Raw genomic sequence first — 13904 nt, forward strand, 5'->3', positions numbered from 1 at the left:
ACGGATCGGGCATTCATTTGCATAAAAGTATTAATCGCGATGCAAATAAGACGCCGACGCGCGAAATGTAACCCGAACTTGCATCAAGCCACCCGGTGGCACCCTTGGCGTTACTAGTAGTTATTACAGGACGCACGTGTGGACACCGTAACGATTGACCTAAAAATTCAGTTAACGGCAGAATTTTAAAATACGGATGACACTTCGTCGATAGGATGCATGAAATACTGCGACGTTGTACGTCATTGTAGCACGCAGGAGGAGCGAAAATTTATTGCCATGTTCCATTTCGCTGTTTTTCTTGGGACTCGCGGAACTCGTGCTGCAATTCTTTTTAATTAATTCGCATAATTTATGTATGATCGATAACGTTCGCGAGGGTGAAGGAGTATCGGAGACGTCGAACAGTTTCGTTAAGCGTTGAAGGCCTTGAAGATCGATACAGGGGTCTTTCGCCCCGAAGAACGAGAGAGAGAGAGAGAGAGAGAGAGAGAGAGAGTCGGGGAGAAAAGGAAAGGGGAGGGATAACACGCTATCATTAAGATGTAATCTTCGAACACCTCTAGCTAGCGCGACCTTGAACGTTGCGCAACCCGCAATTATCTGTGCCCGGCCGAAAAGTCCTTTCTTCAGCCTCGATCGTAATTATTCGCGGCGGAAATTTGTGGCGTGTCGATTTAAATTACTCTATATCATAAACGATGAAACTTTCAAGGGTTTCTTTCGATCTGCATATGAATTATCCAAGCGAAAATCTCTTCCGGACCGAATTCACTTCCGGTTTCTGTGAATGATTGTCAAAATTTCTTCTCGTTATTGCCCTGCCATTTTTTCTTTATTTTTTTATTAATTAATTAATTAATTAATAAGTTATTTTTCGTCTATTCGACGTTTATTCGATCGCTTCGATCTTAATTGGTTCGGTTAAGTTCACGCGGATTATCGACGCGAACTCCATTCAATCGGGCCTCTTTTTTCTCAATAGCCAATGCGTAATATAAAAGTGCAGCTGCACCTCCTCCGCTGCACCGCCATTCGAAGTCGGATAATGCAGGGCCGTAACGTAAACGGTACGGGGCGTCGCCCAAATAAAATTTGTGGATACAAATCTCCTTTTGTGAAATTCTTTCTTTCTAATATAATTATCTAGACACAATATTTAAAAAATTATTGAAACGCGAAATTATAAAATTTAGAGATAATCTAGGTTGAAATCTGATTGTACGCTCCTTCGTGAAAATGGAATCAAATTTATTATTTAATTTATAGTTTAATATGTATTCGTAGATATTTATATTGATTTGAGCACACCTAAACATTATTTCGTTGAAATTGCGTAATTCTCGTAAAAGTCATCGATTTATTATCAAACAATACCTCAGAATAAATAAGAATTCAAAAATAATAATATATATAGTTATACAGTAATACAACATTGTATAATAAAATGGCATCAATAAAATAGTCTAAATAATAGCTAATTTACTGAATTAAAAAAATTATAAACATTTATGTCACATAAATAATTTTTTTTACTTTTGACTGTTAAATTGTTACGTCAATCATGACACCAGAGGGTAGCGATCATGTAACTTTTTCCTTAGAGCAGAAACGTGAAAAGTGAAAAGTTTCATGTAACTATCTCTTTCTATTGGTGTTGAATAGAAAGAGATAAACTTTTCACTTTTCACGTTTTCGTCCTAGGGGAGATAAAGATACATGATCGATCTCCAGGGGGTCAATCATGTATTAATGTGGAACTTGGAAAGTGAAAAGTTTTATATGACTATCTCTCTTTCTATTTAACATCAATAGAAAGAGAGATTTTTCATTTTTCACGTTTCCACCCTAGGGGAAAAGATTCATGATTGACCCCCAGGACTGAAAAGAATGGTCATCCCTTCGTTTGCTCCGATTTCTTTCGATTTAGCACGCACCTGACGCGAAGGCTTGCGCGAATGCCGCGAGTGTAGCACTCGAAACAATGGGAGCGTACGTGGACCCCAGGTGTTGTTTACTCCAGTTTACTCGTCAATGAGTACATATCTCCCTATTGAATCATAGGCCGGGGAGCGTGGGAAGATGAGCGAATTCGGCGACGCGAGAGGAACCGTTCGTGACTTATCGGCAGACCAGCATTTCCACTCGACGAGACGGACGTAACTTTTTTTCCCTCGTGTACCGCGTCGTGTGCGTTGACTCATACCTGCTCGTGCTGCACATTCCGAACGTGTAACTCATAAACGCTATGCCGCGGAAGGGAGGCCGGGACTGAGGCGCGACTCGCAATTAATATGAAACGCAATAAAAATCGTTCGCAAAGTGACAAAATGATAATCGCGTCCCTCTTGCTCCTCTGCGGCGTTCATTTCGCGTGCGCTCAGAAGTACGAGGGTTGTTTCCGGAGTCCCGATCACGGGCTGCCTGTCCCGGCCTTGGCGTACGCCAGCACGCCCGACGAGTGCATCAAAAAATGCCGTTCCCAGTATTACATGTAAGTGAGCAACGTGCTCGTGATCGGTATCTCGAGTGGGGGTCTCCAGGATTGTGATCCTCTCCTTGTTCGACAGGTTCGCGGCGCTAATGAACGGCCAGCAGTGCTACTGCATCAGCAAATTCGGCCAGGACGGCCCGTCGAGCAGCTGCACTGTCCTCTGCGCCTCCGATCCCGATAACTATTGCGGCAGCTATGAAGCTATGAGCGTTTACGCTACCGGTCAGCAAGGTATGGTTCGCAGCGACACCGATTCTCTACTTAACGTAACTTTTATGACAGAGCGTACTCTGTGCATATGTGACAAGATGTAAAAGACTATCTCCAATGTGCGCTTTTAATACAGTAAAATCTCCAACATGTAACGATATGCATGTATCTTTTGTAGGGCCAAGTCCACCGAGGAGGATACTGGTAGTCGAGGAGGAAAGAGATGCTCTCAGAATAATCTGGCAGCCGCCAGACATACCCAACGGGAACGTGACGTTTTACACCGTCCGCGCTGTCGTCGTGAAAAGCTACTCGAGCAACATCTTGCCACCTATCGAGAGTCAGATACAAGGCGGTGCGTCGAACATGACGACTCTGAGAGGTCTTCAGCCTGGCACTACGTACAACATATCCGTTACCGCCAGCAACACGCAGGGGTCCAGCGATCCGGCGTACATCGTGGGTTGGACCCTGATAGGTCCCCCCGACAAACCCGCCATGCCCGAAATACTGGAACGCGGGGACAGCACGATTACCGTTAAGCTTACCGAGGGTCACAGCGAGTACGGACCGATCAGCGCGTACCAGGTTGTTGTTGCGCAGGCTGGCACTATACCTCCGGTCGACTCTCTCGTTGAGTATTCAAACTACGACAGCGCGTCGCAGCAGGGCTTAAATTATTACGTTACCGCGCAATTCGACCCGTCGGAGTTTTACAGATACAAAAAGTTCGTCGTAGGCGATGGAAAGATGATCGGTGGTTACTACAACGTCCCGTTGAAGGGCCACTACATTTCTGCACAGGTCGGCTTGGCGATAATCTCGCGAGTAGGAACGAACGTGGAACGTTCCTACTCCGATTTGGCGAATAACGTGTTCAAACGCGAGACGACAGCCACGAATCGAATGGACACGACCGCTCTTGTGCTTTGCATAGCGATCACGCTGCTGAGTATATTACTCGCCGCCTCGATACTGGTGTACTTCGTGCTGCGACGGCGACACGAGAGATTTCACATGCGCAAGCTGCCGGAGCAGCAGGAGCTCACGCTGCAGGGTCCGGTGTACGAGGTGGACAATATGGGCTACATTCCGGAGGACATCCCCGAGAGAGTGAATCACTATCAAGAGCTGAAGAAGAAAGTCTGGAGTATACCGCGAAACGCCCTGTCCGTCGACAGTCACGTCGTGCGTAGAGGACGATTCGGCAGCGTGCACACCGGGACCGTTTTAAAGGACGACGGCGCCTGTCCGGTAACGGTGCACACCATAGCCGACGGCGGCCTGAAGGGATCCGACAAGAAGCACATGCTGAGAGAATTAGACGTGTGCATCCGTGCGGGCTCCATGAAATATCTCGCCGGTCTCGTGGGAACCTGCGAGACCACCGATATGCTGTACGTCGTGCTGGAGCTGCCGCCTCAGATCCTGAAGAATCGTCTGTTGAGCGCGCGATCGGGAGACGTCTTCCCGGTAGATCGGTTACTGTCCATCTCGTCCTCGATAGCGGTCGCCTTGCAATACCTGGCGAGCCATAAGATCGTGCACAGTCGCCTCTGTGCGCGAAGCGTGGGGCTGTTGAGCGATTGGACGCCGAAGCTCATGGGTCACGGTATCGCCAAGTACGCCCTGGAGGACGTCAAGTACGCGAGGTGGACGGCCGTCGAGTGCTTCGACAATCAGAAGAAACATCAGCCGGGCGTGATATGGGCGTTCGGCGTGCTTCTCTGGGAGATGTTCAGCATGGGCGGCACACCGTACTCGAGTTTGTCGCTCGACAGCGAGGTGGAGGACGCGGTCACGCGAGGTGTCCGGTTACCGCAATTGTTGGACGTCACAGACCCGATTTACGAGGTCATGTCGTCCTGCTGGCGAGACGATCCTGAGGAGCGGCCGACGTTCGACGAACTCGCACGATTGGTAAGAATAGAAAAATTCGATTCCATGTTACTCAAAATTATTATTCATTATTTGCGCATTGCAATATTATTATTTGTGTGTATTCTTTGTTTGTAGGATACCTTGAGTATTTGTCCTATCACTGCAATCACAGAGCCGTACTTACCGGAACTGGAGCTGAATTAACGTTCTTATTTGCGTATCTTTAGGCTGCATATCTGCATTTACGTAGTAACGTGTCGAAGGTTGTAAATATCTCATTGTGTTCACGAGAATCTCGTAGATTTTATCGTTACCAATGTATGCGTATGTGGCATATCTGCATTTTATCTCTGACATCCCAAACTTAAATTTTATTACGATTAATGTAAGCAACGTAAGGTAAATGTTACGAAGGCACTCATACTAATTCCGTCCATGTTTAGAATAACTGAGATTAGTATGTAAGTAACGAAGTTAAGATAAAAGATTATAAATACCTACGTAGATATAATCGAACATTATGGTAGAAAATGATTTTATTTTTTCAACTTTTCTACATTACATTTGTTCGCAAATCCGTTGTCAATCTTTTACATGAGATTTTAATTTACAGCCAGTACCAGGGCAGAGAAAATACTTTACCTATTGGTTTTGTGATCTATAATAATTTTATAACATCTTCTAGTTACTAATATTCATGTTGTCGTACTTATTTGAGATAATGCTGTCATTTCAAAAGTACAAATATATTATTACCAAATTAATACGCGCGTATCTCTAACGTATGTATCTTTAAATGGATAAATAATCAGCAAAATTGTCGCGAACATTTGAATATAAAAAAATGTAATATTTTGGAGACGTTAAGATGTTATTATTCCTTTTAAGTATTTATCTCGAATGTTTTATACATGATTTATGCCATATGAATCATATTTTTGCTTTAAGTTGCAATATCGATTTTACTAATACGTATTTTTTAATTTGTCAATTATGACGTACGTTTCTGTTGTATATGTTCCGTCCTTTTTTATAGAAGCTTGTATACTTTGTATTATGCAAGTCTTTTTTTTTTAATAAAAAATATTATATCTCATTATATTATAACGTTATGATATAATGTTTATGTATAATATTAAGGCAAAAAATACATTTTTATACATATTTTTCTTCTCGTACTGCTGTTAATATTTCTTATCCGAAATGAAAATAAAACACTTATCTATTAGTTTAGCTTGGCGAAGAAAAATTTCTACTTTTTAACACAAACTTAATCAATAAATACAAAATTTTAATCAAACAGATATCTATTGCTTCTAGATTCGTAATCTAACACATTTTCAGTTAAATTCTGTAAAAAAAAGGTTTTTTTATAATCTATAATATATCTATAATATTTATAATTTTCTATAATCTTGCGCTTTACTAATCAAGCACTTAATTTCTTATGAAGGATAAAGAAAATGATATTGTGCATCAACTTTTATTCGTCATCGTTAATCTAAAGCAAATCGATTATTTCCGGAACGAAAGATATTTTTATATCGTATTGGGCGACGAGATCTTGCTCGAGTGAGAAGGCGTCGGTTTGAGACCGATCGTGGGTGTCCTCCTCGAAACGGGGCACAGAACCTGTTTGTACGCCTCCCTGTACAGTTTGTTGGTGCCGGCGTAAATAAAAGGGTTTATCACCGCGGATGCCCATGCGAGGACGGACGCCACTATATGAAGTATCGGAACCTTCATCTTATCGTCGATCACGTTCACCAGCATCAGCGGCATGAAGCACATCAGGAAGCAAAGGAATATAGTGAGCATCAGTCTAGTCACTCTGGAGTCCTCCCGCCGTTGAAATCCGCCGCCTCGTCTACTTTCCGCCGCGTGAGCTTCCAAATTCTTTCGGCTTTTTCGTACGCGCCAATATATGCAGAGATACGAAACACTGATCACCACGCATGGTACGATGAAGCCCAGAACGAACAGGAACTTCTTCGGGCTCGAGCCGTTTTTCCTCAATATCGTGCACGAGAAGGTGGCCGGATCCAGTCCTAGAGTACCCCAGACGCCCAACAAGGGCGGCAGCAGCATGAGGAAGCTTAGAGTCCATATGGCTATTAACATCAGCGTTATGCCGCGACTAGTGTATAACTGGTTGTAAATGTCCGACTGTGAGATCAGTATATATCTGGAAAAGAGAACAAAATTTTAGTTAGATAACTATTAGCGTGTATTCTAAAAATATATATTCAATACATTCAAGCTATATCTTTAAGATATAATGTAAAATTAATACACCTTTTCTCAGTGTATGTATTAATGGATATTTTTATAACGTATTATATTTTTGTATATTAATGTACATTTTAGATGTGTATTATAATGTGTATTTTATAAATACATACATATAAAATACACATATTTCTTTTTTATCAAAATTCAAAGGAGAGGAGAATCTTACCTGTTGATAGTAATAGCCACCATACTGAGTAAAGATACGGCGACGTTCCCATAAAAGAACAAGGGGAATAGAGTGCATAGAGTCTCGCCAAGAACCCATGCTTCGTTCAAATATCTACTGGCAGTTAGAGGCAAATTTACCGCGGAAAAAATCAAGTCGGAGATGCTTAAACTTATCACAAACGCCGTAGTGGCGTGTCGTCTCAGTTTGGTATATTTTAACAGTGCGATTACCGTTATTAAATTGCCTGGAATTCAGAGATAGGATTCAGTTCGCTGTTCACAAAAGATTTCAAGTCGTGTTAAACCGATTAAGGGATATGAAACCTAATACTCCAATAATGCTGAATATTATAGCGCAAGCTGCAGCGACGATAGTGACGGATCGCGTAAATGGTTTGAAATCTCCATCCTCCGAAGCGAAGATCGTATCGTTTGTCGCAAAGTGGCCCATCTTTCAGCGAATGCGCGGATCCTTTTTCCTTCGCATTCTTCGGAAAATCAAAGATCGCCGTGACTCACGTGCTACAAAAAATAAGAAAACGTATATACAAAAAAATTCGCTTTATTTTAAGATATATCTTTCAGATTTTTTAAGATTATTTTCAGATCTTAATTCTGAGCGTCCTGCTCTTAATTTTTATCTTCTAATTTTTCTCCCACAGTTTTATGAGAATTAAAACACGTGAAAATAGAAAATAATAGAGAAGAGAACTGTAAAACATTTTGTGATGATTGATTTATTTAAGTAATGGTTCTCCGGATTAATTTTGGAAAATGGATTCCGCTCAAAGTCTTTTAATTCACCTATCTCTCGCGGAACAGCCGCGACCCTTGCACCGCACGCAATTAAACGCGCTAACTTTCCTCATCGACTCGCGTTCGTTTACACTTGTGTCGTTACTCCTTCTTTCATTCATTGGTTTCTATCTGCTCCGTTAATTCGCTGAATTTTCTCGCCGCGGCAAGAGAGGCCGGAGGGGGTACGCACCCCTCGAGAACGTATATTCCGGGGCGCTTTATCGCGCGTGCCGCATCAATTAATTTCCGTATCTCTTCACGTTCGCTGGCTCTCCCGTTAAGAACGCGCCATTAGTCATATCGATAAATTTTTGTGACCTTCTCGGAATACTGATCCCTGCCTCTGTGGTGCGAGCGGCAACAACGTGAACTTTGGCCTCGAATGACAGGGCGCTCCATACGTTCCGAATCGTTTCGTGACGCTACATTGTAGCTATTGTTAACCCGCGCGAAAGGTGTTTCTCCAGAAATTACTGTAGTACTTTATGGCGTCCAATTAAGCCGCTATCTCCGAACAATTCGCCCCAATTATCCTCTTCCTTCCTTGTAATCGTCCCTTAATCGCTGCAATTCAACTTCTTCGAACGAGCCCGTTTTTCTCGTAATTAAACATGCACTTTCAGATGTCTACATTATGTACGTTATCCGTTGTAACTTTTTCATTTCTTCCCTATTTTTTACGAGTTTTATTTCATCCTCGCACAAAGGAATTTTGTCTTCTTCCATGTATAGCGTCACTGTCGGACTTATCCACTGACTTGTTTATAAAGATTAATGTTACGTTGTTTTTTTTAAATTATGTGTTAATCACGTATTTATCGGCAAGTGTTGTAAATATTGTTACGGTCAACGCGGGACGCGGGTGCTTCGAACCGTTCCCGTTATTTCGGCAGACGTTCGTCCGCAGACTGACGAACTCCGCTGACGCGTGTACCCTTTACGAGTGCACCACAAGTCTTCTTATCTAACTCACTCGATTTAACTCCGCCCCTTCTTTTTCTGCTTCTACTTCTTCCTCTTCTTCCTACGTTTTTCTCCCGTTTTATTCCGTTCTTCGCGCTTATATTTTCGCTTCGAGATTTCAGTATTCAAAATCAGCAAAATCCCTTGGGATTTATATGATATATCGATGATCGATGCAAATCGGGTAATTTACTTGTCGCACGTTTAGACGCGACGCATCAATAAAATTAAATTAAAGGAAAGAACAAATACCACGAAAGAAAATATTCAATCGAATTTGCGTATAATAATAAAACTTTTTATTGAAATATAATAATCCTAAATGATTTTGATTAATAATTAAAAATTAATTTAGATAACGATTTAAGTTCTACTTCAACAATTTAATAAACAATTTAAATTCTACCTAAACAATTTTTGTTTACATCAGTAAATTTTTCTGCTACAGAAATAAAAAGGATGTATCTTTTATTATTACGTTTGGATAGTCGATAATATCAAGATTCGTAGAAATTTAGTTTTCAGCTGGCAAGAATCGATTCGTCCGGCTTGTACACCTGCTAAATCACAACATCGTCGTCAATTTCTTTTCGTTTTGATATATTAGAACTATAAAACAAACTATTAATGCGCCGTGCACGTTAAGTGGGGCGTGTTGTTCCAAAAATAGCGATCGGGAGGATTCAGGATATTATATTAGACTCTGATGATGTATACATTGTGTGCGTCGTGCGATTATCATCCTGACTGGTTAATTCCATTTGTCGCACTTCATTACGCTCTGTTTTCATTCACTTCGTTGTTTGCTTCGCATGATCGAAAGTTTACTCCTAACTTGGGCCGCGCCTCGCTTTATCTTTCTTTGAAAAGAGTCGTAAATATATGAAGAGGGAAATCGATGAAGACCCGCGGTTGTAAAATTGCACGCCACTTAATCGCGCGTTAATTAAACGTAAAAATAGAAAAAAAAACTTTAAACTCATCTGCATCAGAGGAAGTAAGGAATTTTGTCGCAAGATCTGTTCTCGAGGCATCACTCGGCGATTTGGAACACCCGGTATATTCACCATGATTATTAGAAGAAGCATGCTTGTTTTCCTTTTTTATGTCTTGTTTTCGTAACTTGTGTTCGTAACCTTTGCTTACAAGGAAAGCCAACATACTTCGATAATGACGAAATTAGCGCATAAATGAAGTAATTTTATATACAAATATAATTAATTTGAAGAGCAAGAAATATAAATAATTTTATTTTAAATTATTCTACCTCACACACCTCAATCTTCTTTTTTCCCGGAGCAATGTACGGCCGAATAAATGACTATTCCCGAAGAGCAGTTCAAGCATTTCAAAATCTCGCAGATTAGTGCGTTTGATTGATGTCCATTTCTACCAATGCAGATTAACTTTAATCTCGGTTTTAAGAAAATTAGAAAAGGATAAAAAGTAAGTTAAACCGATGCGCGAGGTTAAAGTTAATCCGCGCGTAATGCAATTTGGTAGAAATGGACATAAAAGTCACATTTGTGTACGCATCCGTGTGTGTATATCTTCTCACAGCACGTGGCGAACATTGTTCTCGAAATATAATCTCTTGTATCCGCACGTGAATTACCTGGGCGGCACGTGCTTTGCTTTCACCAGAGTATCGCTCGATCGGTCGTAACTCCTCTATCACATACCGGGTACACGTATATCATTCACGTTTACATCCACGAAATCATCACAAACACCCTATCTCATTCCGACAAACGGCCACGTTATTACTCTCGCTCGATTCACCGTCACGTGAATCGTCGCGATAGTAAACAGTAAACACAACGGTCGACCGCGCCGGCCAGACGGCGACTAAACGAGCTCTCGCTCGCTTCCCGATTCCCGAGCGATCGGCAAACGCGAATGTGACTTACCTCCGTAGGCAGCAGCTGTCAACGGCCACAAAGGGCACCGAACAATCGGAAAGGAGTGGCTCTCTCGACAAATAAAACTCACCCTACTCAGCCCTACTGCCTTCTTTCATCCCCGCTGCGCCAACGGCGCCGCATCGGCCGGCTGTGTCGGACTCTTCTGGCTGATTAAAGGTAAGCTTGGACCCCGCGACCGGGGGATCGCCTGCTACAGGGGGAGACGTCGCAAGAAAGCGCGATATACCGTTGCACCGAGTTCAGCGAGCGATAGGAAAGATATTTTAGATTTTTATGCACGTCACACGTATTATGTCTTCAGTCTACTTTAGTAGAAGATTTATGATACTTGCGTCAGAATTCTATTTATAATTTTCTCTGCGTATTATACTCTGATGTACAACTGTATTTTAATATATATTTTATATATGTGTACTTGGATTCTCATACAATTTTTTTCGTGTTATACGGCATATGAGATTAGAAAAATGGAGTTCTACTCTGAATTTTATTTATATATCACTTATTATTGGTTATAGATTATCCGAAGTGCAATATTTGGGAGAATAAAATTTAAGAATGCCAGATCGATGTACTCATCTGAATGATTTTATAGCAAAATATTTGCGTCAGAATTCTATTTATAATTTTCTCTGCGTATTATACTCTGATGTACAACTGTATTTTAATATATATTTTATATATGTGTACTTGGATTCTCATACAATTTTTTTCGTGTTATACGGCATATGAGATTAGAAAAATGGAGTTCTACTCTGAATTTTATTTATATATCACTTATTATTGGTTATAGATTATCCGAAGTGCAATATTTGGGAGAATAAAATTTAAGAATGCCAGATCGATGTACTCATCTGAATGATTTTATAGCAAAATATTTGCGTCAGAATTCTATTTATAATTTTTTTCTGCCGTGTGTTCTGATGTACGACTGTATTTTATTAATATAAATCATATTATATATATGTGTATTCGGATTCTCATCAAAATTTATTCATGTTATATGGGACATGAGATTATAAATAGAATTCTACTCTGAATTCTATTGATAGATCATTTATTATTAGTCATAGATTAGCTGAAGTGGACCGTACAGTGTGTTATTTGGGAGAATAAAATTAAAAAATGTTATATTAATGTCTCATCTGAGAGAGAATGATTTTATGATAAAACTGTATTTATAACATAAATATAGAATATCTTCTTGTGATCCTAACGTGAAGTAAAGTTCTACGGTCTAACGGACGATAACCGCGCAGACAATTTTTTGCGGCAGTTGTTAAAGTCATGCATGTGTTGCAGATTAGTTTCGTGGTTAACCACGCGTAAAAAGAACAAAGCGGAAGCTAACGTATCTCGAGCAACGGGTTGGGACGATAAGGAATTTAAAGGAACTTGAGATGAAGAGTATCTTTATTTCTATTCAATGAATCTTGTAAGAATAGATTATGCCACGTATTTGAACGTGTTATATATTTCACTTTGTGTCATTTAAAATGTGTTTTTTTTTTGCCTTTGTTTTTATCTGCGTGGAAAAACTTGTCCGAAAATTCCAGAGAAACTCTCGCATAATGATCTTCATCAGTTTCTATCGTCGAACGTTTCGCCGAGTATTCTGTGGGAATAAAGTTGCCCTGCGGCCAACAACATCGCAATATGTTGAAAGGTAAATACTTAAAGGATTTGGTAATCTCTGTACAAATATTGATTGATATTATCGTTTATCATCTTTGAGATAGTTAGCGAGCCTCGAGCTTCGAAGAGTTAGCGTTACACGTCTTTAAAAAAACTCACGATCGAAAATTACGTATAGCGGTTACTCCAATGAGACTCGCCACGCCGCGTAAAATCCTTTCTCGGATATAATGCATTATTTATTCGCTATATGTATGCGCTCATGCATCAGTCACCGTGATAATATCGCGTGTCCTAACTACAATTCTCAGTGCCGGATTAAAGTGCGGGTCAGTCGGACAATCGGGGATCGTCGCCTTAAAGATGTCACGAAGCAACAAAGAATAATCCTCGTTAGAGATGCCCATTAGAACGCTCCAATTCAATTTAACAGAGAAAAATTTATTGCTTGTTGTAATCCTTTTTTTTATCAAACTTCCCTGTTAGCGAAATCTCTATAAAAATCCAGAGACCGCCTTCTTCTACTTCTTTTCTTTTCAAGGCGTGAGATAGGAATAATTTTATACAATTGCGTTAATTATTTGAATTTATATTGTTTCCGTTAATTATCGTCAATTAAAAAATCCAAATGTACATTTAAGATAGTAAGATAGTAATGCGATGATTTCCTTGGCGGAATGCAAAAGACTGTCCGTGCGTTTATCTTGTCTCTTTGTTATGGTTTTAAAGAGTGCAGTGCGGAAACTTCGAATTTGTCTTCGAGGAAAGATCAAAGTTGGATCTTTATTGCAGTAATAATTTTCGTGCTTCTCTCCGCGCCGTTCTAGTTTTCTCACCTCCGCGGAGAACCACTGATTCGCGTATTGAATGAACCCATTGTGCGCGGCCTGCTGAACGCATACGCCATTTGAATTCAACAGTGCGCTATTCATGAAATATTCGTGCGCGCGCGCGCGCGTAGGCTCCGGCTCCGAAAGGGAAAGGGCGATTTTAAGGAATATACCGAAATGACAAATGGAACGTTCTTCTCCGTTTATCTGCCGGAGGAACCCGGCCGTAGTCCCGAACCCCTTCCGAATCTAGAACCTTTCGACGTTACGATGACATTCAACGAGAGGGGACCGTAATCGCGCACATGGCTGCGACGTAACCGGACTCTGTAATAATAAACGACAAAACCTATTTCCGGGCCCTACGCGAATCGATCGTGATGCGCTGAGGAAGATCGATGCGACGCGACGGGACGCGACGGTGTTTCCTTCGTTTAGTCACGTTGGTCCCAGCCTAGTCCCAGGCACTTGAGGCGTGATTGGGCGGTCGCGTACGCTGACATGCGTATCGTTATTTAATGAAAAACACGCGGCGTAAGACGGGAAAGTATTTATTTTATCGCTGATGATATCGCGTGTCCGACAATTTCCTTGCGCGATACCGCAATAAATTGCAAGGACGCGGCGTGTACACCGTTTTGATGAGCGATTGTTTAAAATCTGCAGATTCTCCATATGTGCGATAGAAGGAATTTGAATGTAATTGAA

At 41.0% G+C, this 13904-nt stretch overlaps 2 protein-coding genes across 5 annotated transcripts; one reads left to right on the forward strand and one right to left on the reverse strand.

Annotated features, from left to right (window-relative positions):
* Positions 1–1701: 1701 nt before the first annotated feature.
* LOC139785149 (putative inactive tyrosine-protein kinase Wsck) lies at positions 1702–5749 on the forward strand. Its single transcript, XM_071724291.1, has 4 exons — positions 1702–2494; positions 2571–2725; positions 2883–4624; positions 4721–5749. Exons 1-4 carry the CDS (start codon positions 2295–2297, stop codon positions 4787–4789), a joined length of 2166 nt encoding a protein of 721 aa, XP_071580392.1. The 5' UTR covers positions 1702–2294; the 3' UTR covers positions 4790–5749.
* Tre1 (Trapped in endoderm 1) lies at positions 5104–10901 on the reverse strand. 4 transcript variants are annotated; one of them, XM_071724296.1, is made up of 4 exons: positions 10799–10901; positions 7370–7567; positions 7044–7290; positions 5104–6770 (listed from the first exon to the last, which is right to left on the reverse strand). In XM_071724296.1, exons 2-4 carry the CDS (start codon positions 7494–7496, stop codon positions 6125–6127), a joined length of 1020 nt encoding a protein of 339 aa, XP_071580397.1. In that variant the 5' UTR covers positions 7497–7567; positions 10799–10901; the 3' UTR covers positions 5104–6124. The 4 variants fall into 4 exon arrangements, with proteins under 4 accessions (XP_071580397.1, XP_071580396.1, XP_071580394.1 ...); XM_071724295.1 differs by having other exon boundaries at positions 10717–10863; XM_071724293.1 differs by lacking the exon at positions 10799–10901 and adding an exon at positions 10422–10686.
* Between the last annotated feature and the right edge of the window lie 3003 nt (positions 10902–13904).

Source organism: Temnothorax nylanderi, unplaced genomic scaffold, assembly GCF_030848795.1.
Source record: "Temnothorax nylanderi isolate EJ_2023f unplaced genomic scaffold, tnyl_v1.0 TNYL_tig0744_pilon, whole genome shotgun sequence".
Lineage (NCBI taxonomy): Eukaryota > Metazoa > Arthropoda > Insecta > Hymenoptera > Formicidae > Temnothorax > Temnothorax nylanderi.

Excerpts from the sequence above, each read along its gene's own strand:
- LOC139785149 (XM_071724291.1), top strand. The coding sequence starts at position 2,295 with ATGAAACGCAATAAAAATCGTTCGCAAAGTGACAAAATGATAATCGCG. Across the intron at positions 2,495-2,570 it reads TGCCGTTCCCAGTATTACAT|GTTCGCGGCGCTAATGAACG; the intron begins GTAAGTGAGCAA and ends CTTGTTCGACAG. Across the intron at positions 2,726-2,882 it reads TTACGCTACCGGTCAGCAAG|GGCCAAGTCCACCGAGGAGG; the intron begins GTATGGTTCGCA and ends TATCTTTTGTAG.
- Tre1 (XM_071724296.1), bottom strand. The coding sequence starts at position 7,496 with ATGGGCCACTTTGCGACAAACGATACGATCTTCGCTTCGGAGGATGGA. Across the intron at positions 7,291-7,369 it reads CAGCATTATTGGAGTATTAG|GCAATTTAATAACGGTAATC; the intron begins GTTTCATATCCC and ends TCTGAATTCCAG. Across the intron at positions 6,771-7,043 it reads GTGGCTATTACTATCAACAG|ATATATACTGATCTCACAGT; the intron begins GTAAGATTCTCC and ends TCTCTTTTCCAG.